Below are 24345 nucleotides of genomic sequence, written 5' to 3'. Positions count from 1 at the left end.
GACCACCTCTCTTCTTTTGAGGCTTTGAATTTGGAATGGGAAGAGGGTTTGGCTGCTCTGCAGGGGGTGTTCTTGCCATGGCTTTGCAGGGAGTTTTTGAGAAGGGCTGTCCTTATTTACAAAAAAGAGAGGGCTTTCTTTCTCTTCCACCACCTTTTCAATAATCTGTCATTTCCACTATCCTATTTTTGATGGTCAGCTAATTAAATCACGTATCTTTCTTCCTCTTTCTTCTACATCATATTAATACGAGTTGTTCTCTTCATCAAATGTTATTGAGACATTGAAGGCTCCCTTTTCCAACCATTCCAGTTGCTGTTAATGCATGTTTAGGATGACATGAACTTCAAGCCAAAGACTCCGTCATGCCTCAGCATTCAGACTCCTAATCCAAAATTTTAGTTCATATTTTGTACATCCTCATGTCTTTCCCATGTGTTCTTGATAACAACAGGGAGCATCCAATACAATTGAAACCACAGTGGCGAATGACAACATGCATATGCATTTATTCATTCAGAATGCTTTCGAATTCGTAATTTTCTTGGTGCAGGGCAACGGAACCTAAGTAGAGGAGCCATTGAGTTCTTGATGAACTTAAATTGTGGGGAAGACTTCGATTCGCCAGTCATAGGAATTTGTTAAACTAAGCTTGATTCAGGTTGAAGTTTTTTTCCTCCTAATTAAAATACCATTTTAAGTAGATTTATTTTTAAAAGCTTCAAAAGATTTAAAGATTGCAGAAAATATTCGAAGCTTATACAATTGCATGCTCTTAAATATTGCAGAAGATCAAAAATTGCATGAGATAAAATGTCAACTCCAACATGAAACAAAAGATTTAGAGCAGCATGGATAGAAGAAGACCAAGGACCAAGATATTTGAAAATGATTCAAAATTGATGGGATTGGGCGGTGGAGAAGTTTGAGGTGGTGGAAAACACCAGGTACATCAAGATTGTCTGAATCCATGATAAAACATCCCATTCACAAAATAATATTTTTATTTAATAATTCAATCGCATTTTATTTTTGCGACTCTATCACCATGCTTTTTCTAGTAGAATATATAGCTCGCTGAGAAGTGTGCAAGAAATAGCTTCACAAAATCAAGAGTTGCCCTAAAACTTTACAATTCTTAAGAACCAAACATATTATAATATTATGTAAATTTAAGGTGTTGGGTAAGATTGTGAGGACCCGTGCGGGCGTGTGTTTAGTCCCACATCGGTTATTTGCTGGGTAGATCTTGGGTATTTATACAGGATCAAGGAACCTAAATAGTACCTTCCGGCTAGCCATTTTGGGTGAGGTCCTGAGTTGTTACAAATGGTATCAGAGCGGACCTGGCCCATAACCTATGTGGACTAGGGGACACTGCAGCACGGATCCATTGGGGCTAACCATGAGCCGATCGTGGTGTTTGTGATTAGATTTGAATGGATTTGAACCCTTAGCCTGACGAGGACGTCAGGGCTTGAACGGGGGGAGTATGTGAGGACCCGTGCGGGCGTGTGTTTAGTCCCACATCGGTTATTTGCTGGGTAGATCTTGGGTATTTATACAGGATCAAGGAACCTAAATAGTACCTTCCGGCTAGCCATTTTGGGTGAGGTCCTGAGTTGTTACAAAGATACTGAGAGAGGTGTCCGGAATATATCAAGAGATTATTATTCATCTGTGCTTTGGAACTTGGAGCTGAAATGATTTCAGATAAAATTTAATCAGATATAAACAATAAGAATTTTTTCATTAGCTGAAATATTTGTAACAACAAAGCTTTGTAGATCAATAATCTTTAACTAAGATTTCCCCTCAAAAAATAATTAGTAACTAAGGAGTAATCCTTTAGAGTGACATAATGAAATTGCTAGTTGAAAGGTGAGTTGATGCTACCTGAGTGCAAATCAAGTTTCCTTATGATATAGAAAGTAAAGGAACATGCATAAATTAGTGAAGGAACAACTCATACCGTGAGGACCCGTGCGGGCGTGTGTTTAGTCCCACATCGGTTATTCGCTAGGTAGATCTTGGGTACTTATACAAGATCAAGAAACCCAAATAATATCTTCTGGCTAGCCATTTTGGGTGAGGTCCTGGGTTGTTACAAATGGTATCAGAGCGGACCCGGCCTATGACCTATGTGGATTAGGGGACACTGCAGCACGGATCTATTGGGACTGACCACGGGCCAATCGTGGTGTTTCTGATTAGATTTGAATAGATATTAACCCTTAGCCTGACGAGGACGTCAGGGCTTGAATGGGGGGAGTATGTGAGGACCCGTGCGGGCGTGTGTTTAGTCCCACATCGGTTATTCGCTGGGTAGATCTTGGGTACTTATACAGGATCAAGAAATCCAAATAATATCTTCTGGCTAGCTATTTTGGGTGATGTCCTGGGTTGTTACACATACATTAGAAATTCTTCAATTTTTTAAATAAAGAATATGGCAAGTAGGAAAACACTATCAAGAATTTATTATCTACCTTACTGAAAGTAGGAGAATTTTTCTTCTGGTCCGTGTGTCGATCGAGAAATTATCTCAGGAGAAAGAAACCTTACTTTTGATACAATCCAAACCAGATTTAGTAAAAAATCATAAAGCCATGCAATAGAATTCTTGGCCTAATGGTAAATGGAATAGCTATTTTAAAATTAGCTGTCATCGAGAACCCCAAGACTCTTCATAGAAAAAAAAAATAAATTTGTATTTATTAGATTCAAATGCTTATGCATGTGCCCTTTAACTAGTTGTAATAAATATATGATTATAAGGTTTTTTGCTGATTAGCTCTTGAAATCTTTCACATTTGCATATTAATTTCTATCTTTCTATATTCATATGTTATTCCTTTTTTTTGTGGTAAAAACGGCATTTATATAGCTCTTATGTGGGTACAGCCTGCCAAGTCAGAAGAAATAAAATGATACAAGAAAGCTGGAATCTCCGCGGCACTAGTCTAAGTGACCTCGCCGACGTGCTGAGCAACGTGGAAGGCAACCCAGTCTGCAGCTCTGTTTGCCTTCCGACACATATGTACTGTCTAAAGGGAACTTATCCCCCTGGCCAATTTACGAATCTCCCGAATCAGGGGGTGGCCATCCCTGTAACGATCCGCACCCCGAATCTAATTGATAACGATAGAGGAGTCTCCCTCGAGGTATATCCAGTCTACATCAAGGACCCTCCTCGCGTAGGAGATGTTCTCCCATGCCGCCCAGACCTCCGCCTCCACGACGGACAATCCAGGGGAACACCAACCTCCCGCCACAACCAGTCTGTTAAGATGGTCTCTAATCACAAATCCTACTCCTCCATACTCACCATCCGCCGACACGCCGCCATCGAAGTTAACTTTGAGATGACCAACAAGTGGGGGCATCCAAGAAAAGAGAGTAAATCTGGGCACTCGAGCAGCGGAGCGGGTGTCCCAGATGTCTCTAGTCTTTAAATCTTGTTAATTATTGCTTATATGTCCCTAAAGTTAAGCTAACTAGATGAAAACAGAATATTCTACTTATATTCTTCCGGCAATGTTTATTCCTTATCTTCTAGACATTTTTTTCTCAAACTATTAAATGACCCCTTAACCCATGTCTTTCGACCGCCGGCCCCCTTGACCCCTTAATCCAATCTTAATTCTACTTAGTCTCGAGTCTTATTCATTACTAAACCAAGAGCATTTTATCTTTCTACAACCATGTCTCATCTTAACTAGGATTTGATTCATGAAAAATAGTAGAAGGGCCAATTTGTTCAAACAGAGAACTTTATAAGATGTTTTCCATAAATATGAAAATAATGGGGATTAATATGCAAATAAAGAAGATTTATCAGGGACTACTGTGTAAAAAAACCGGCGATTTCATTGCCGTGATAATTTCCAGCCAAAGTGGTACCCATGACTATGAGAGACAGCGGGCTACTACAGCGGCCCATTCAGCGTGTCCGATGGTATTGGGCTATATCTTTTGTTAGAATAGGCCTGGCCCGGCCCAAATCTCGTAGTAAATCAGAGAATTGTCGACCAAAAACCGGTGCTTGACCAGATCGGTACCACGTCGTTCCTCACCGACGCCACCTCGCTCTCTCTCATCTTTGTTTTATATGATCTTTTGATCAATTCTATTAGATTAGCCGGTCCGGCAATCGTTCCCTTGCTGTGATCCGAGCAGGGTAAGATTATTAGCTTGGAATGTTTTTCGTTTTCTAAATCTGAACCCGTCCCAAATCTGACCCGGTCCAGGCTGAAGGAGGTCGAGGGCGGGCAATAAAATAGCCGGACCCGAAGAGAAGCCCTGCAAATTATTGGGCGGAGAGTTATCGAAAGTAGGGAGAACAAAGAGAATGGAAGTTTGCGAGGGAGATGATGCGAGAGGCGCGGAAGCCATGGACGTCGATGGCAGCTCGAGGTCGGCGAAACTCGTCGATCTCCTTCGAAGGTTTCTCGGAATCCAGCAGAGGAGAGCAGAAGCTTACGCAAAGCTGCACAGGTACTTTTATTTTTTGATCCCTTTCATGCTCTCTTCCGCCTTCTTTTTGCTCTTCTTCTCTCTCTAGGTGGTGAATTTGTTGTTTAATTTCTTTTTTGGGAAATTGTGATTTTTGGTTCTTGAAGGCTGGGATAGATTTCGTTTTGGCCGTTAATATCTTCTTATTGAATCCATTGAAAAGACGCCCCTTTTTATTTCTTTACTTTATCTTTGTCTAGATTTGGAGTTTTGAATTCGATTAGCTTGATTAGCTGCCCTTGTTTCTGGATGGAAATCTTTGTATTGATTTTTTCTTAAACATTAATAAATTTGATGACAATGGTGCGGATATTGGATTCTATATGTTGATTTAGAACCATATACTGTTATCTTCTCTGAGTGTTTTTTAATCACTTATGTAGTGCTCAAACTGCTTTCTTGAAATATATGAACATTTATGCTGAAGGTATCATGGAAAAGGGATCCCTTTTCTTTGCGCTTCGACATCAAAATTTATCATATTGATGACCCAAAACAAAGTAGAAAAAATTCATACGTTAGAAGATTCATTATATTTGCCAATTTTAAATCCTTTTAGTCCCAGTGCACTCAAATCATTTTGTCATTTTCTAATATAACTCACAAGTACATTGAATTCTTATATTTTTGAAGTTGAATGGCCATTTAATCATTTGCATGTAATTAAAGAATGTTATTTATTCTATATAAAATAAGGTGTCATATCTTTGAAATGTCTCGCATTTAGTTGTTCAAAATGGTCTGGTAATATGCTGTAATAAGGGCCTTTTTAGAAGCCTCATCCCATCAAGGTTGCACTCATTATCTATTTCTTATTTTGATTCAAGAAGAAAAAGAAGAATCATTAAAAATTAATACAATACATCCTATGCACCAAATAAATCAAGACATGAACGCAATATAATTGTAAACACCAAAACAATACTTGAGCAAAAGCATCTATAGCTAGTTTTGGTCAGTTTTCAGTTGGAACTGGCCAAAACTACTGAAACTAGACGAAAACAAATCAATTTCGGCTGAAACTAACTAAAACCGGGAAGTGGGGATCAGTTTCAACTAGGTCTTGGCCAAAACAGATGGTTTCAACTGAAACTTGAAAACTTATTTTCATCTATAAATTGTTAGAACGTGGCAGTTTGCTATTGTCCTTTTCGGCTCATCATTTCAAAAATTTTGGAGGTCTTAAGTCATGTTTTATTATTTGGCTAGGTATTTGATCATCAGGCTTGCTGTCACTGATAAAAAAATTCTTAGATACTTATAGAGACAAACAGTTTTCCACAGGTGTTAATGGTTCAGTTGTTGACACCTTTTTCATGTAGCAGAAGTGCCCAGAGTCCATGATCACGTGATATGATAATCTTAGAATTTAGAAATAAGCGGCAGAGGTGCATGATACCACATTTAGGCTAACAAATTAGCCATTTTAACCGAAGAAGAGTTGATGATCTTTTTAAGCCGTCATCATTGTTGCTATTTTTTTAATTCTAAATAATTGCCTTTATATGATGCTGATATTGTACCCAGTCATGAAAGATCATGAGAGAGATTTGTTGGTTCAGTCAGTGTTATCACATGTGGTGACCTAGGCAACTATATGGTCTTGCCTAGGCTCTTGATCAGCCTGCTTGCCCTGGCATATGCTGTACTCAGAGGTACTAGGCAAGATAGTCGTCTAGATGCTGCAGTTAGGTGCCTGGGTACCTTGAAGTAGCTGGCCACAGTCAAAGGTGCTTCTAGTGCTTGGACAGCTCCCTTGACCGTGGCCCATTAGGTAAAGGCAATCAGTTAACCTAACAATATACCTAATAATGTTATTTTTTCCGTCCTTTCCACTGTTCTTATTCGACCATCTTTACATCATCCATTTGGCTTACATTTAGCCCTTAAGGATGCAATTATTCTAGCTATTTTACTTAAAAAAACCTATATGTTTAACTCATCCTTCTTTAGTTATTTCGCTCAAGTTTTTTTCTCCATTTATGTCAACTGTAGGAATTTCTTTGCTACCCAATTTAGTCATTCCTATCTGATAAACTCAAGGGACAAACTTTTCATTGAACACTTCCTTGGATCTACATGTTGGACTGCCTTTAAGAACTTGTAATTTCTACAAATATAACATCACCAACCAGCCTACACCTTTGCAGTTTTCTACTTGATATAATATCATCTCTATATACTCAATCTAAAAGGCACATATTAACATGTAAACAGGAGTTCCTGTGCATCAAACGTTTAATATTTCTGTAAGCAGTTTAGGGACATATCTCTTGTCATCACAAGATTCCTGAAATATTTGCTGCAACTTCTCCAGAAGATTTTATAGCCCCTTTCCTTCTTGTAAGCCCACATGCAACACGACGACAGATAAAAATTTCAATTCAAGGTTTTAAAGTCTCGGTTTTGGTTTTGGTCCCTAGGGTGTTTTGTTTTTGGTAGTTTCAGCAGATTCACTTCAAGTTCTAGAGTTTTGGTCAAAAAAGTTAGAAAATCAGAAAAAAAATCAAGGCAACTTATTTGACATCATTTTATTGTGTTATGAGTTATTGCCATTATAATTTACATAGCTTGAGTAGTTTTAGGTTGAAAAGAATCATTTACCCATGCATAGTTTTCTCTCAAAGTGTTTTTTTTTTTTTAAAGTTTGTATTGGATATGCTTTCAACCTAGAATTATGTTTCAAGACAAAGTAGTCGAACACTACCTATCTATTTAGTTAAAGTAGAGACTCCAATCTATGTACAAGCCCTATCTCTAGGATCTTTAATCATGATTACAAGTAGCCTTTTCTTTATCAGTAATTACATCCTAACAAAAAAAAAAAAAAACAAAAGCTGCAGATGAAATAACAAAAACCATGTATTTTGAATTATCAAGCCTGCTCCGCCTCCCCCCCCCCTTCTCTCTCTCTCTCTCTCCAATGCTGCCCTCTTTTTGTCTTTTTCCTATAACACTTCTAAGCGTTTGCGCAATGTTTCCAGTTTGACATCACGTAAACATGTTGATCCTTGATTCCTGAATAGATAAATGTATGATTAAATAAGCATATTAATGAACAATATTAGTGACTCAAAATTTCAGTCATTCTGGATTTGTCTTGGCTGATGCTGATCCATTTTGGCTGAAACTTGAAATTTGGTTTCAAATCATATTAAAATGGTCCAGAAAACCCAATAATGAATGTTATTTAATGAAACAACTATGACGTCACTTGTGCTGAAGATTAGTGATGAAGTTTCAAGCTAGAGTGCCATCAAATTAAGCATAGCCAAGATTATATTGCCTAATTGAGGTTTTACATGTGTTCTTTAGGATTCATGGTTGACTTGGTCAAGTTACAGGTCAACTCAGACGAGATTTCATGCTGAAGCACATGACAACACATCTTCCTCTAGGTGTTGCATGTGTATATATGAACCTAAATTGCCTATTCATGAATGTTATCTTGAAAGAAGGTTTGTTTGAAGAGCCTGTAGTTTAAGTTTATTCTTTGTATGGTGTCATGTAGACACTTCGCATATGTGCTAGGTGTCCCTATGTTTTCATGGAGATTATTTGTAATGAATACGTCGGCCTCTGTCAAAATGAAGATAGTATACGATACATATGTGTAAATATGTGATTGTATCAAAACTTGTTGACAACTAGTCTAAAATGACTAGTTGTAGCTTTCACCAAAATTACATTTATGCCATTTTACAAGAAAGAAAGCAAGAAAAAGTTGTGAAATTTCACTTCTAAGTTATAGATATTTTATATAATATTAATACTATCAATCTGCCACTTGTTGAGAATTAAAGTTACATGTATGCAGTGATGAGAATTCCAATTGATGCAATAACAGTCCATTCTTCGAGTGCACGGAGTTCCATACCATGTTGTGCTGTGGCCAGATGTCCAAAGTATTTGTGTGCTTATTGCTCAGAAGTTTATCTAGGTAGTATTAGTATTTCTGATATCTCTTCTTTGCCCTTTCCCTTTCTCCCCTTTCAAGTCAACTCAATGTTATTTTCACTGTAATCAACAATTTTCTGCTAAATGCATTAATTTCCTTAGTCTGCATTGCTACCTAAAAAACATTTTGCTATCCAACTATTATTCAAATCCTTTCACTTCAAATTAAGATTCCTAGCCTTGGAGAGCTGACTTTCACTTTCCTTAACAAAACAATCTTGTCTCATTCTCCATATCCTTCTCTATAAATGATATTTTTCTTTATATGTGAAATTTGAAATCTTCAGTTACCTAAAAAAGAAAACTTCATATAATGCATAAATTTGAATTTCAGCCTATTTCCACTGTCTTTTTTCAGTACACTTCTGCTCCTACATCCTCCTCATTACTATAGTCATTCTTAATCTTTTCTTTTCTAAAACTTTTCCTTTTTTCCCTCTACCCATTGTCAAAGAGATCCTCCTTTGATCTGAAATGGAAAAGATTTGGAAACACCCTGAACATGACACTTCATGTTGATGGTAAAATAAAATTCATGAATCAACCTCTAATAGATAATGTACGGATGGTAAACTGAGGTTTATTTTTCACCTAGTTGTTTCCTTCCATTATAGAAGGAGGTGTTTTCTTTGTAATTGGTTTAGTTCTCCTGCAAATAAATTTATGAGATCAAGAAATCATCTGGAAGTCTTCTATGTACCTTATCCATAGTTAAGATGGTGGCTTACTATCAGTGAAGAAGCTTGGATATTCTGGCAGGGGGTTTTCTGAATATATGACCAATGGAGGAGAGTTGTCCTACCAACAACTTTGTGGGGAGATTACAGTAGAGTTCAATGATTGTTCAAAACAAGTAAGTTACATTTTATGGTTTTAAGTTATAACGGATTGTGTTCATATATGCTATATGGTAAGTAATCTGAAGTCCTTTTGTTTGATAGGTTCTAGAAATGGAATCGCTGCTTTTGATGCCAGATCTCTGTCGTGACGATCTTGCCGGCCTTCTACGGGATGTTCAGGCACAAGAAAAACAAAAACTGCATTTGGTAACTAGTTTTATTGCACATTTCTCTCCATTCTCATTGGCACATTTGTTCTTCTCTCCATTCTCATTGGCACATTTGTTCTAGTCTGTTTTCTAGATTCTAAGCACAAAAAATGAAGTAAAATGATAGAACATAATCAGTGGAATGAACCAGCTTCCATTTTTTGACATGAAAATGATTGCTTAACCCATTCAGGTGGTGCATACTTTAGTGGAGCTTACATGCCATGTTAGCTTCAATAGCAGTAATTTCAAGTGCTTCAACCGTAACTTTAAACAGCAAGCCTTAGTCGATCTACAATGAATCAACTTTAGTGATCAAGGTTTGATCCATTAGAGTTTTGCCTGAATTTTAGTATCGGCACCAAAGTTATCAAAATGCTTGGGTGATCCTACGTGCTGGTCCCTTGAAATGCCCAAGTGGAATGCCTAGGCGACTAGACAGGTGCATAGAGTTCAAAAACTCCCAAGAATTAATAAGACTAATATTATAATACTCTACAATTAAATTATCACAAATACCTATAGGATGTGTTTGGTTCGCGACTGGAATCAAAATCAGAATAGACTGCAATAGGAATTGGAATAGCCATATTCCCTAATACATTTGGTTCATGTCGTGAATCGAAATCGGAATCAGAATCGGATGGCTGATTCCCATTGTTGCTGTTTGGTTCATTTAAAGGCAAGAATCGAAATTAGCCCAAATTTTCAGTTCCACCCTTGAACTAAAAATCTTCAAAAACTGATTGTTTTCATTTATTTTTGATATATTTATCTTATTTGATATTAAAAATACACATCAAGGGACTTGAAATTGAATACAATTTATTAATTTGGATAATCTAACTCATAGGCTAGTGCGCCAGTCTATGCAGGTGGTTCTCTCCGACTTGGCCCCAAAACTCTTAGCAATAAGCAATCATTTATCAAAGACATCTTATAAAGAAAATTGTGTATAGCAAAATATGATAACCAGCTAGATTTTTGGTAAAGAATGTATTAGTTAGAAAGATTGTATAGTTGCTGATTTCTGTAACTGGATCTAATCACCGAGAACCAAGGCTACCATAGTGGCAATTGCTCTATATAACAACATATAAAGATGGACTTTCATAAAATCTAGTAAACTAGAAAAGCAAAGAACCTATGTAGCTGAGGGAGCCGTTTGCACACAAGGCCACTGTACTTTCTTTATACGGAACAACCTCATGCATTTACGTCTACATAACATATTTTCCAAAACTACTGACTCAATTGCATTTGATCTGATGAACATTATGATATGGCCTAAATAACGATAAGACAAGAAGCAACTGGATGATTCATGTTGTGAACTGCATTTAAGATGGACATAATCAGCAAAAGGAGATGTCAATGCATCATCTGATATGTTTTCAGGGTTGAAGGGGTGTTTTTTAAACATAGACAAGACATTATTTTTAACTCTAGCATGTGGGGTGTTTGAATGATTCATACATGTATGACTACTGAATACATCAATTAAAAATGCTCTCAACCCAAATGCTTTGATTTGCAATAATTTTATTTAGCAAAATATGAAGAATAAATGAAAAATCAAGATGTCACATATTTCACTATCAACTAATCATCACCAAGGTAGGCCGAACCGAACTGAACCGAACCGTCCGGTTCAGCCTATACCAAGCCGACCCGGTGGGGAACCTGGTCGGTTCGTCCATTAAAATTGGTTCCGGCCTTGAATCGGCCGGAACTTGTTCCAAACCACTTGGAGTCGGCCGAACCGGACCGAATCGGCCGGAAAAGGCCTGAATCGGACCAAACCGGCTGGAACCGCTCAAAATCTTTCAGAACTGGCTAGTTTTGTTCAAACTTGGTGTGAACCATCCGGTCTGCACCGAGTCAACCCGGCTTGGAACCGGGCCCCGTCCCCCTTTTATTCTTTTGTTAGAAGGTGCTGGGAAGGCCGCTTCTTCTCTGCTTCGTTTAGTGTCTTAAGGCCTAAACGGCTCTCTTTTCCCTCCAATTTGCAAAATCACACCAATTTAGCACGATTGAAGAAAGGTCCAAGCCTAAATAAGGTGTGCTTTCTCTCTTTTATCTCATTTTCTTTCTTTATTTAGAGACGGATAGCTCGAAAAAATAACTCGAAATTTGCACAATAATAAGTGATCATGCCAAAATTTTTGATTTGAGCTTAATTTTATTATATGTTGTAAATTTATCGATGATCTACACAATAACATAAAAAATTTTAATTTTAGATTATATATAATTTTTAAAAATTAAAAATATATTTTTGGATTAAAAATAAAAAATATAACAAAATAAAATAAAATAAATATAAAATCAGAAGCGTATTTAGGGGCATACAAACTACTTTCCAGCAAAATTTGGTGTCTATTTATTCAATATTTAATGTGAACATGCGCATAGTGGTCTAGGCCTAAATTTAAAAAAATTGAGAAATAAGTAGCCTTTAATGCATGTCCACGGGTCTAGAAAAATATGTAGCATCCATTGCTGGATTCTATATGAATTTGAGCTGAAATTAATTTTTTAAAATATTTATATTTAATTTTTTTTAATTTAAAAATAATTAAAAATATATAATTAGTACAAAAATGATGAAAAATTAGTAGTACATATTATATAATTCAGAAGTATTTTTTGAAGTAGAAAACATATTTTTCTGAATTTATGACATTTAAACATATTTTTAAATTTTAAAATTATTAAAAATATATAAAATATATGAAAAATTATTATGTATTGAATAAATCAGATGTATATTTGAGGTAAAAAATTATCTTCATTGTAACGAAATTTTGCTATTTTTAAATAATGGATAAATTGACGTACTTGATAAACCCGTAGGAATGGAACCATCAAAGAAAAAACGAGCCAGAACATGACATTAGTTGGGATCGTGGGCAAATATTCTCAGGTCGGCATCATTGCAAGTGTAATTGGCGCAACACAAAATTAAAGGGAGGAGGGGTAACCAGATTGAAGCAATACTTAGCTGGTTGTTACTCCAACGTATATGTGCAGAAAATATCCATAGGAGGTTTGACAGCTGATGAAGAAGCACTTCGTTGATTTCAGAGTAGCGAAGGAGAGGGTTTCCAAGAAGAAGACGGAGGTGGACCTCCGAGCGGCAGAGCCACCTTTCTATTACTTTAGGAAGACAGTGGAGGCGTCCGCTCTAGATGACGAGGGAGTATAGATCCAGACTGTCATGTAGGCAAGCCTGAATGATTAATGGCAACAGGATAGGTGGCCAAGCATAGGGCTCGATTTGGGCTCTCATACTACGAGTGCAGCAGATCCAGAGTTCAGGAGGACTTCAGTCAGAAAGGCCGTCAGTAGAGGCGGTAGCCTTATTGCATCTATGCTAAGGATTTTTGGTAGCAAAAAGAGGTCATTCAGAAAAATTCCATCTAGAGCAGCCATATATGATTTAGATCAACATGCCTTTCCTAATAGGAATTTGAAGTAGCAGAGGATTGACGCAATGTTGAAGAAGGATAAGAAGAATGATATGTGGCGAGCTATTGGATCTTGGTTTCACTTCAGCAACATCCCAGCGAATGTGGCAGACAATATGTATTATAGGTTTGTCATTTTTCTCATATAGGTTTTTGATGCTAGTGTAGATCCTCCAGGACATCTATGGTGAGTTTCTTGACAATAATAAGGAGCTAAAGAAGTGGATTGCCTCATACAAGAGCAACTGGTGTATATATGGACTGATGGTGATATGTGATGGTTGGATCGGTCCTACCAGGCGGATCATTACAAGAGCAACTTCTTGACATATTGTGATACGAAGATTTTCTTCCACAAGTCGATTGATGCTTCCAATCAGGTGCACGACACCACGTACATCCTCAAATTGATAAAGAAGGTGATTAATCACATAGGAGAGGAGAATGTCGTGCAGATTATTACTGATAATAGGCCACAATATAAGGCCATTGAAAAAATTTTGGAGCGACTGACATATTTTCTGGACCGCATGTGCTAAACATTGTATTGATTTCATGTTGATGGAAATTGCGAAGATTCATGGGGTGCAGCAAACAGTGAAGATAGCCCAAACTATCACTAGATATATTTATAACCATACATAAATTCTTTCACTTATGAGAAGGTATGCAGAGGAAGAGATCTTGAGACTAGAAGTCACGGTTTTTTACGAACTATGTTTCACTTGATAGCCTTCTAGAGAGGAAAGCAAACCCTACATCGGATGTTTGTCAGTCCGGAGAGGCAGAAAAGTAGATATGCAAGGGCCGACACTGAATGAAGCATTGTCAAGGACTTAGTGACGAGACAGACATTCTGGCAGCGGGCTATTACGATAGTAAAGGCTATCTGACCATTATATGAAATGCTTCAGACTGCGGATAGCAAATGGTACCTCCAGATGGGCTCCTTGTATCATATGATGGAGAGGGCAAAGATTCAGATCAAGAAGGCAAATCCAACATATGCCTAGGAGTACATCGACATCATTGAATGGCGGTGGGACTATCAGATGGATAAAAACTTGCATCTAACAAGTAAACAAGAACATTAAAAATTAGATTGCTCCTATACTTGTATAATTTTACTAAGACAATAACGAACTCTATCTGCACAATACTACCTGAACCCAAGGTTTCAATATACCGTAGCTGGAATCGATATGAATGACGAGCTTCTAGCCGCTCTGCGTAATATAATTTATAAGATGGAGCTTGATTTGGAAGTTGCGGCCCTATATCTAGAAAAGGTAAGTTAATAAGTGATATGCATAAGTTAATTGGTATCTTCAATTATTAACATATTACCACATTGTTCTTTTTTATAAAACAAAATATTTAGAGAGGGCACTGATAATTTTGGAGTCTCAGCAGCTGTCGTAAAAAAAGTATGAATCCAGATATATTACACATCGGGAGGACATTTACCTGACGTTGGATAGTTACTAATATGATACTATCTTATATATAATTTTTTTAATATTTTTGCAGCTGAATGGTGGATTTATTTTGGTTTATCCGCAAAAAATCTTAAGTGGCTGGCTATTCGGATTCTCTTCTAAACGGTCTCTTCGAGTGGCTGTGAGCATAACTGGTCCACTTTCGCTCTCATCCATAGCAAGCAAAGGAACCGTTTGACACAGAAGCGCCTCAATGATCTTGTATATGTTTACTACAATCTGAGGTTGAGACTAAAGTGCATTCAGGAGGAAGTAGAGCTAAACTATACAAATCTGATAAATAGTGCTTTCGTTGATGATGAGGATGATCCTATGATTGGAGGGCTTATGGGCCAGTAGCAGGGGCCGGAGTTTGATGAGCGAGGATCGCTTCCAGGACCAGCCAGTTTCGTAGCCAGCTAGGGTCGATGCAGGACAATGGATAGAGAGCAATATTCTACGCATCCTTCTAGCTGATCAGCCACATCCATGGAAAAGCTGGTCACCGCATGACTTCTTGTCTGAGACATACTTTTAGAATTATGATCGAGAGATGCTTAGACAAAGCTACTACGCTATCCAATCAACTCGGTCAGGAGGGTGATATACATTCTTCCAACATAACCAGACAGAGGGGCACGAAGAATAAGTGGGCAATGAGTGGCACAAAAGGTAAGAAGGCAGCGAGTGGCACAAAAGGTAAATAGGCAGCAAGTGGCACGAAGGGTACGAAAGCTGCCCAGCACCCCAAAAAAGGAAAACAAAAAGCACATGTAGCCTCAATGAAGAGTGTGGAGGAGCCAGTTCACTCAGATTTAGATATCATGAGCAGTAGTTCTAGTGGTCATGAATCTGCTGGCCAGAGAGAGTGGAGGATATGAGACCACTATTTATAAGTCACAGTCGCAAGGTTGTCTTCAATTCAGCGATGAGTTCTAGTTTACGCAAGCTATGCAGGATAAGGATCATGGTACACGATATGGTGGAGCCCGCGAGAATACGATTGTATATAAAAGACGGGCTCTTCGAGATCATCCAGGAGAATATAATGCAGCTGCAGATAACCTCGCACGTGGAGTAGGATCCATAGACTTATCAGGTTCCGAGTCGTATACTAGATTCTATTATCCGCAGCCACAAGCAGCTTATGATTCATACAGATATGGATATGGATATGGTGCGTCTGAGGCATCTTCCCGTGGCTTCTATCTTGTATAGCTCAGAGCATCTTACATGTCGGATTTTGCTGCGGGCTTATTCGGATGAGCTCCTTTAAAGTCATTTTATCAGCTATTTTATCAGTTAGAGGACACATTTCAGAGCCAGAGCTTTAGAGAGAGATCCGAGAGTGCTTATAATTTGGAGCGTGTTTTTTATGGAATGAACATACAAGACTACAATGCCGCTTGGTTAAAGAAGTGGGCTGATATGCCTCCTGACTATGCTAATGATTCAGATATCTATGAGAGGCATCACCATTCGATGAGATTTTAGAAATCGGTATGTATGTTGTACTTTAAATATATGTAATTGATTATATTATTTTATACTTTTCATCTTATTACTTGATTTGAGAATATTTCATGTTGCTTCTTGTAGTATGCAACATCTCACTAATCATTTTATGTTTTGTATCATTTTAAAACAACAAGATGCATCATTTAGGTTAAAAACATCAAAATAACATCAAAAAATATCAAATTAGATTTAAAATTATTGAAAAAGTTGAAAAAGATTGATTACCAATTAACTGAACTTGGAACGCCCAAGTGTATCGTATGTTGGTACGATACTGAATTGGTGTTGTATCAATCGGTACAGGTCTCAGTACCGGTTCAATGCACCTGGATCATCACGGCACATGAAGTAACCCACGACAACTTACGACTAGCTAAAAGCCAGGCTATCCTCATACAAAAAAGCATAGTTGAATAAATAATAAAACAAGCACCATATATCTGCTATAATAGAGACTTTGAAGAATCTATCAATCTGTGCACTTATTTAACTGAAAGAAACAATAAAAACTAGCATCATATAATTATTACAGTAGAGACTTCGAAGTGTCCATCAATCTATACTCTCCTATAACTTAATAAATCATAAAACCCAACATCATATTACAGCTATAATAGAGATTTTGAAGAATTCATTAATCCATTAATCCCATTATAAAGTTGAAATCATTGCTTGTATACCAATTCACCATAGCTGATCAGGAAAGAAAGATCTTGAAATCATAAACGACATGAATTGGGGCAAAAAGAACTTTATGCTAACCAAAAGAGGTATTTTGCTCAATAACGATTGTTATCGTTCAGATCTGGCTATTGTTTTTAAGATTTCCCTTTCTTGGCCTTGCCACAGCTGGTCGAAGAGGCCACAAGTTCAAGAGCAATCTAAATAGAAATCCAAATCAAAGAAGCAACAAATTAAGATCGGATCAAAGAGAAAATTAATTAAAAATTCAACAAAATCACTCAATTAATTGATGGTAAACAAAATTAAGACAAATACTTAGAGTGATTGGAGGAAAATAGAATCAATAAGGGAAAAAAACGGTAAAAAAGAAAGCGAAAATCAATACCCATGATCTAGACCTTGGAGAGGTGGCACAAAGCCTCTGAGCCCTAGAAATGGAGAAGACTGAGGCCGAAACTGCTCGGATTGGAGATTGGGATGGGGAAATGGGGACAGGAAGGGGGTTTTAGGGATTGATGGGCGATATGATTTGGAGAAGCGGGTGTGAGGGTTTTGGTCATTCGAGTGGGAGGAGAGCGGGCGCAAGGAGATCCACCGCAACCGGATCTTCTAGGGTTTCTCTTGTGTGAGAAGGGGCTTTTGAACACTACTGAGATGGGACATGTGGCGTGTGGGGCATGTGGGGGTAGGATGGGTTTTTTGGAAAATCAATAAATCATAAGGATATTTGGAAAATAAATATTTTAATAGTAGAATGACATTTGAATCCTTGGGGGAGAGTCGGAATTGGATTTTGGGGGCTTGGGGCATTTCCATTTTCCTTCAGCATTGGAATCGAAATAGGACTCTCCCCCAACCAAATGGCTGGAATAGGAGTCACTCATTCCCATTGCCACTCCAGACCTCAACTCCCCCCAACCAAACATGCTCGTATTTTGTTCATAGAAAATATAAAAAGACATCATACTCATAATAGTGGTTGTTAACTAGACTAACCCAAATCCTATAGGATTTATGATCCTAGGGATAAAATATCCGTCGTAGATCCTGTGGACTGTGTGGATGGCTGAACCTCAAGATTAGAAGGCAATGGGGAGTTGACGATCTTGCAGGAAAATAAAGTCCTCAAGTGGACACTATTGATAATTTTGCGATCATTAGGCTCCCATTCTTGGCCCCTTTCTCGTATCTAGGGTACTCAGCGCCTAAGTCTTCGACCATTGCCTCTTGTTGCTACCTCTAACCTTTTATTATTGCCATCTTTGGCCACCTCTTCCGACCTCCAACCACCACCTCCAATCTTTGATCTTGGGATCTGGACAAAGTAAGCCCGCACCCCTCTCTCTCTCTTTCTCACCTCGACTGCTGTTCAAACCCTTCTCCTTTGCCTTCCCCAACCCCTCGCCCACCTTAGTTGGCCTTCGGCAAAGGCCCTTCCACCTCTTCGTTTTCTCCTCTCTCGATCTTGAAGTTTGTTTTGCTTGTGTTGCCAAGGGGAGGAATCAGTAAGCAAACATGATGGGTTTAAAAGTTCAATATCTATGATAAACAAAAGAAAATATGTATATTATTTGTTTCATGATATTTATCATTGTAGACTCCAAAGAAGCCTATTTTACATGTAGCAAAATAAAGAAGCCTATCTTACATGGAGGGTTGTATGCATGTCCCTATGTAGGTAGATACATAGATGTAAGTTAGAATGCTTGTTTTTCTCTATGCTTGCCAATTCTTTGATGAAATGTCTCAATTGGATGCATCTCTTTGGAGTCAAATAATAGTTGTATTAGTAACAATGGGATCATAAGCAAGTTAGAAGGTGTATACTGAAATAGTCAAGATAATCTTAGAATGTACAATTATATTTTCTTGTGATGTTGGCTTAGACATCCTGATTGTTGTTTTAAAAATTTTAGATTTTAGTAGATGCACATTCAGTGTATGATATGAAATGAGTCAAAGATTCTTGAACATCCATCTAATTAGAAAAATTTGGACCTTGGAGTTTGTTTGGCTTGTGGCTTTACCATTTGAGACATATGCATAATTGATGTTTATAGAATGCTAATCTAGAAATTAAATAGAGCCCTAGCTCCACTGCTATGTACTGCTACAGACCAAAGTCCTAGCTTTGTTTCTACATGTAATTGTGCATGAATTACCTCTCAGCTGAATGTTAGCTCCCCACCCCCCCCCCCCCCCCCCCCCCCCCCCCCCCCCCCCCCCCCCCCCCCCCCCCCCCCACAAAACAAAAAAAAATAAATCCTGCAAGGATTCCAGTTGGATTCATGTGATCATAAATTGCAGTGATTTATACAATGTTATTATATATTTGTTATGTTGCACATGCTAATGCACATGTGTCCAATGAAAAGTAATGATTCATGAATATGTAATATTTAATTATTGAAAATGTAAAATATCACTAATTATTTAAAAATTAGTTTAGTACTGAAAATCTTAATTTTGAAATCGTAAACTCTTTGTAATATATCAGGGTCATTGTTCTGCTTTAAGAGTCCATGATGTTTGTCTATTGTCTAGTCCAGGAACCATTTGCTTACAATTTATATCTTTAGACATGTAGCTTAACTGTATCCACTATAACTTTTAAAAAATTTTACATGAACATTCCAAATACCCCATGTCAAGCACCAGATTTAACAAATAGTAGCTGGGATGACTGTAGTAGATATGAATCCACTATTCTAGTTGTGAAGGCAACCAATGGTTCTCTTTCCATGTATTTTTAATATCCAGTTGTAGAGCAGAGGCCTCAAAACTAGATGTTGGATCTCCACTTTCTTTATACAGCTCTTTGTTGTAGTAGTCTGGTTAGGCACCTCCAAGCATTCAATTATTGATTCAACTTTCAGGATAGTTAAAGCCTAAAGTTTAATGTCAACTTCTCGGGATACTCAATGTGCTTTCGTGGCTATTAAGTACCGTTGAAATCTAGGTCTAGCTCGGATGAGTTGAACAATTGAAAATAAAAAAGAACCCATGCTTGATCCATTTATTGTAAGACTGGATGGTCATGCTGAGGAAGGAAATCACCATCGGTTCCACTAAGGAGCCCCTTATCACTGGATCTGTGGTGGAGGAGCCCTTCCTTTCTAGGTTCATGGAGGATAAGGCCATGGACATAAGAAGATCTGTGACGGAAGCGCTTGTGAGCACCAACTCCATGGCGGAGAGCTCATCATTGTGAAAATCATAATGGAAGAGCCCATGTTTTTTGGATTTGCAGCAGAGGAACCTGTGGTTGCTTGATCCATAGTGAAGCTTGTGTCTGGATCTTATGGCTTTAGAGGTACCTCACCTTAGATCTGATGGAATGGGGGTGATGCCATGATCCCCATGTCTTCTCTCTTCTTCTAGTTTTTGGTGAGACATAAAGAGAGAGAGTGAGAGAGAGAAGGCGTAAGGGAAGGGGTTGGTCTGGCATCTAGAGAAGTCCAGAAGATGAAGGGGAAAGGGGATCATAGCATCATGGAGGATATTTGAGAACTAAGTCGAGAACATGCAATTATGTAGGTGGACAGTTGACCCACCATTGAATTGTGGTCGAACCAGAAACCCATGACTTGGCTAGCCTTGTAGGTTTGCTTGGATCAATGGGTTGAGAATATTTGTTTTCCAATTTCGATATGGAGGAGCATCTTAGATACAATAACAGGTACATGAGTTGCATCTATGGTGTCAATACAATCCTGAAATAACAGATAATAGAATAATAAAAATAATATACTAATTTGAGAAAATATATAAAAATGTTATATTTGTCATTATAATGCTATGTGCTATACCTTGAAATAGGGTCAAAATTGAGGATTATTATTCATTTTTGGACATGGTGGATGTGTGACATAATCATGTTCAAGTTCTGAAATCGATTAGGAGCTACTTGGAAGTGTCAATGAGTGGTTTCACCACTATATTGAAAAATTTCTTGCAATGCTTGATTACTTATATTTCTTGACAGTATGTAAATGAATATTATGAGTTGCTCTTCCACTGTTACACCCTTGGAACGACTTAAAAGATCTATTTATCGTAGAAGGTTTGCAACATTTTGGAAAATATATGGATCCATATGAAATTTGAACTTGCAACGATCTTCATGGCCTTCAAGAATTTCTTTGAACTACAAAGCGCCAATAAGAATTGAAGTATGGCTTAGCCTTTTTTCATAAGTAGCATAAAAATATGATGTAAGATGGAATAGCATCATCCAATCATCTCAATCTTTGCTCCACAAAACACCAGTAAAAATTGAATTATGTCATGACCTTTTTTTATAAGCAGGATAAAAATTATGATGTAGGATAGAATAACATCATCCAATCATCTCCACTTTTCTCCTTGTTAACATCCATTGTTTGTCATTTGAGTCCATAATGTAGAGTAGCGAGGAATTTTTCTTTTTATTTTTGTGAAAAATGAGGATAAAGGAAATTAAAGAAATAACTAATCATATCCAAGGTCCATAGTACCAGTATTGGCACCCATATGGTTGACTGGCAGTATGGTACGGTACGATACTATGGCATGTCGTTCTGGCGCGTATCGTCAATGGAAAATCTGAGAGGGAGGGGAGGAGAGAGAAAGATGGAGGGAGGGAGGGAGGGAGGGAGGGAGCGGGAGAACGAGGGGCCCTCTAAATTGTAACCCTAACCCTAATCAAGAGAGAGAGGGGAGGGAGGGCATACTGGAGAGAGAGCATTAGCCTCTCGGACGGTGGAGGGGGTTGGGGTCACAAGCATTGTGGGATGGGGGGGCTCCAAACTATAGCATCAAACAGGAGGGGCCTCTTGAGTAGCGAAGGTGGGGGGTTGCAAGAGCCGTAGGGTGGGAGCGCTCCGAACCATAGCATCGGCGGCGGGGGGCGGGGGGAGGATTTGGGCATCAGGAGGAAGGAGGGAACATCGGCCTCTCGAATGGTGGAAGAGGGGGGTCACGAGCGTTGTGGGGTAAGGGGCTCCAAATCGTAGCATCGAGCAGGAGGAGAGAGGTGCCGGCCTCAATCTTTCAAATCGCCTCTCGAATGCAAGTAGCTAAAGGCTTCTTGAGCAGCATTTAAGCTATCTCGTTTTAACTTGTTTAACCATACTGATAACCAACCAATCCAATTTGATATGCCCCAAATCGGCCGTTACAGCACGGTTCGTTAATCCCTAATGATATCCTGCTATGTTTGTTAGTCATACATGACGCATGCCTTTCAGTGCCTAGGCACGCTTACCATGATGAGGTTAGAAGAGTGAAATGGCAATATCTTAGGATGATATCCTACTATGTTTGTTAGTCATACATGACGCATGCCTTTCAGTGCCTAGGCACGCTTACCATGATGTGGTTAGAAGAGTGAAATGGCAATATCTTAGGTTATGTGTACTTTAGGAAATGATATAGCTTTTCAATACTTAGTGGATGAAACTTTATTTTCCTAACCATCAATTTTGTTTGTTTGTTGAGTTTATTTGACCCAAGGTTTATCATACCGTACCAAACCGAACGGTGCGGATGTACCATACCATACCGGTTCGGTATTGGTACATAATATGGAGAGCATATCAATACTTGGTACGTCGAACCGGCTCCGTATTGTATCGTATTGATACTGTGTTGGGGTGGCACTGGTACGGGGCTCGATACCGAGACCGCATACCTTGATATGTTCTCAACCATCTTGGTACTAATGTTGAGCTATATTATTCTCCTATATAGTCCATGCATTAACCTTGGCATCTAAAATTATGTCAAATTGAGGCATCTACCTGCTTCTACTTGCTGTGAACATGGAAAAGGACAAAGAAGTATAGAATCAGAGATGCCAAGTAGTTTGTCCCAGCAGGATTTCATGTGTAATCTCATATGATCAGAACCTGGATCCTGTCATGAGTTATATCCTAAGGATATAGATCCTAAGTACCCAAGCACGCCCTTAATTCTATTCATATTATGATCTTGCATCAATCAAGAACTCCAAGAACACATTAGGAACAGCAAAAATAGTTAAAGAGAGGGCAAATTGTTGGAGGCTGTCATTCAGGGGAAATCAAATATGGATGGCTATAGTATAGAAGTAATTTATTGTGTATGCTGCCTGGCACTTTAATCCATGATCTACTGTTGAGTTAGCATCATGTGGGAAGCAATGTAACCCAGACCAGAAAAATGTGATTCAATTTGCCAAATGGAACACTTGGACTTTAGTCAGTTGCACCTACCACACACCAACTCCCTGAAACTCCACTTGAGGCATAACATCATCATCAGGGAACCTTTTCTTTTAAGCAATTTGTTGCACTGCTAACACCTTCTGTAAGTGCAACCACTATCATTTTTTCCATCTGCAACTAGAAGCTTCTCTTTCTCTGACTTCTTGTAGGAAATATTATGAGATAAAAAATTAAGATGAATACAGGATATTATAAAGATGGAAAAAAGGTAACTACATTTCATAGTATGCATAGATTAATATTTCTTTCTGCTGAATCATAGGTTATATTTTGTCCAATAACATAGGGGAGACTTTACAATACCCATTATTTATTTGTTCAGAAACTACCTCGCTAGGCAAGACAATTGTATAAACATGGGTGTTGAAGGCTTGAATATTTTCTATGTTCTTTTCGAAAAATTTTCCAGTGGAGAGTTCAGTTTTCATTTAAAGCATAGTCCAATCAGTCCAATCTCGTGAAATTATCTCTGGAGACTTATCCATTCTCCTTTGGGTAAGAGTTTGTGTTAGTATGGTTGTAAGCAGAAACTGGTTGAGTCCTACAAGGTGCTGTCTTTGCGACCTTGAGGATTGAGGCATTAGTTTCAGGTCCGGGATAATCGCAATGTGATTTATGTTGCATGTACACGCATTCGTACATACATAATATGATCTCTTTTCTTTTTGATGTGCTTCCTTCTTATAATAATTTTTTGTGCGTGTTCCTGTGCTTTCTCCTCTTTTACCTACCAAAAGACAGCGAGCATTCAGATCTTAAAGAAGGCTGGTCGACCCTCAGAGCGTCTGGTGAGCCATGAGCACTGCCGGTTTAACAAGCCACAACAGCATGAGTGTGTGCATGTCCGCAAGATAACAGAAGATGCTGGAACGGAGGATGCTGAAGCTGATGCCGAGTATGATGGTGCTCTCAAGGAAGCCATCCGGGGTGTGCAGGATGCAGTGACCAGCATAAATGAGCACCTGGAGGAGGTCCGCTATGAGATTGAGGCACTCGAGTCGGAATAGTACATAATAAACTTAAATCCATGTGTTTCTGGCTTCACTGAATCTGGAAATGGTTCGATTATATTTAACTGCATATTTACAGAAGAACGTAGAGTAGGCTGGATTTTCTTAAAAATAATTCTTATGTGATTATAAGATTATTAGTTTTCTGCAAATGAAAATGGCTATTGTAAGTTAAAACCTGTGCTTCTTCAATATCTATCTGTTGTTTTTGATATCCAGAAGGTTCAAATGCAACAGAGAAGAGATGGAAAATTGTGCAGAACGACCTTTAGATTTAAAAAAGGATGTGTTATACAGAGGTCTTTGGTTCACTGAAGGATTTATGACCATTTTCATTATCCAGAACTAACCCTTGTTAGTAGACAGCTAGATGGCTTTGCAAAGGAAACATTTCCTTCTGAGGAATGTGGAACTAATAAT

At 38.2% G+C, this 24345-nt stretch overlaps 1 protein-coding gene across 1 annotated transcript; it reads left to right on the top strand.

Moving 5' to 3' along the window:
• The first annotated feature begins 4248 nt into the window (after positions 1-4248).
• Positions 4249-24139, top strand: LOC103722845. The gene is made up of 4 exons (XM_026799868.2): positions 4249-4497; positions 9232-9325; positions 9414-9518; positions 23653-24139. Exons 1-4 carry the CDS (start codon positions 4352-4354, stop codon positions 23920-23922), a joined length of 615 nt encoding a protein of 204 aa, XP_026655669.1. The 5' UTR covers positions 4249-4351; the 3' UTR covers positions 23923-24139.
• The last annotated feature ends 206 nt before the right edge of the window (positions 24140-24345 follow it).

This window comes from Phoenix dactylifera, chromosome 5, assembly GCF_009389715.1.
Source record: "Phoenix dactylifera cultivar Barhee BC4 chromosome 5, palm_55x_up_171113_PBpolish2nd_filt_p, whole genome shotgun sequence".
Lineage (NCBI taxonomy): Eukaryota > Viridiplantae > Streptophyta > Magnoliopsida > Arecales > Arecaceae > Phoenix > Phoenix dactylifera.
The sequence above is the reverse complement of the archived record's forward strand: the minus strand, read 5'-3'. Positions and strand labels throughout refer to the sequence as shown.

Bases quoted from the DNA above. Each gene is read 5' to 3' on its own strand.
- LOC103722845 (XM_026799868.2), top strand. From the start codon at position 4,352: ATGGAAGTTTGCGAGGGAGATGATGCGAGAGGCGCGGAAGCCATGGAC. The intron at 9,326-9,413 runs GTAAGTTACATT...TTTGTTTGATAG, and splicing joins TCAATGATTGTTCAAAACAA to GTTCTAGAAATGGAATCGCT. The intron at 9,519-23,652 runs GTAACTAGTTTT...ACCTACCAAAAG, and splicing joins AAAAACAAAAACTGCATTTG to ACAGCGAGCATTCAGATCTT.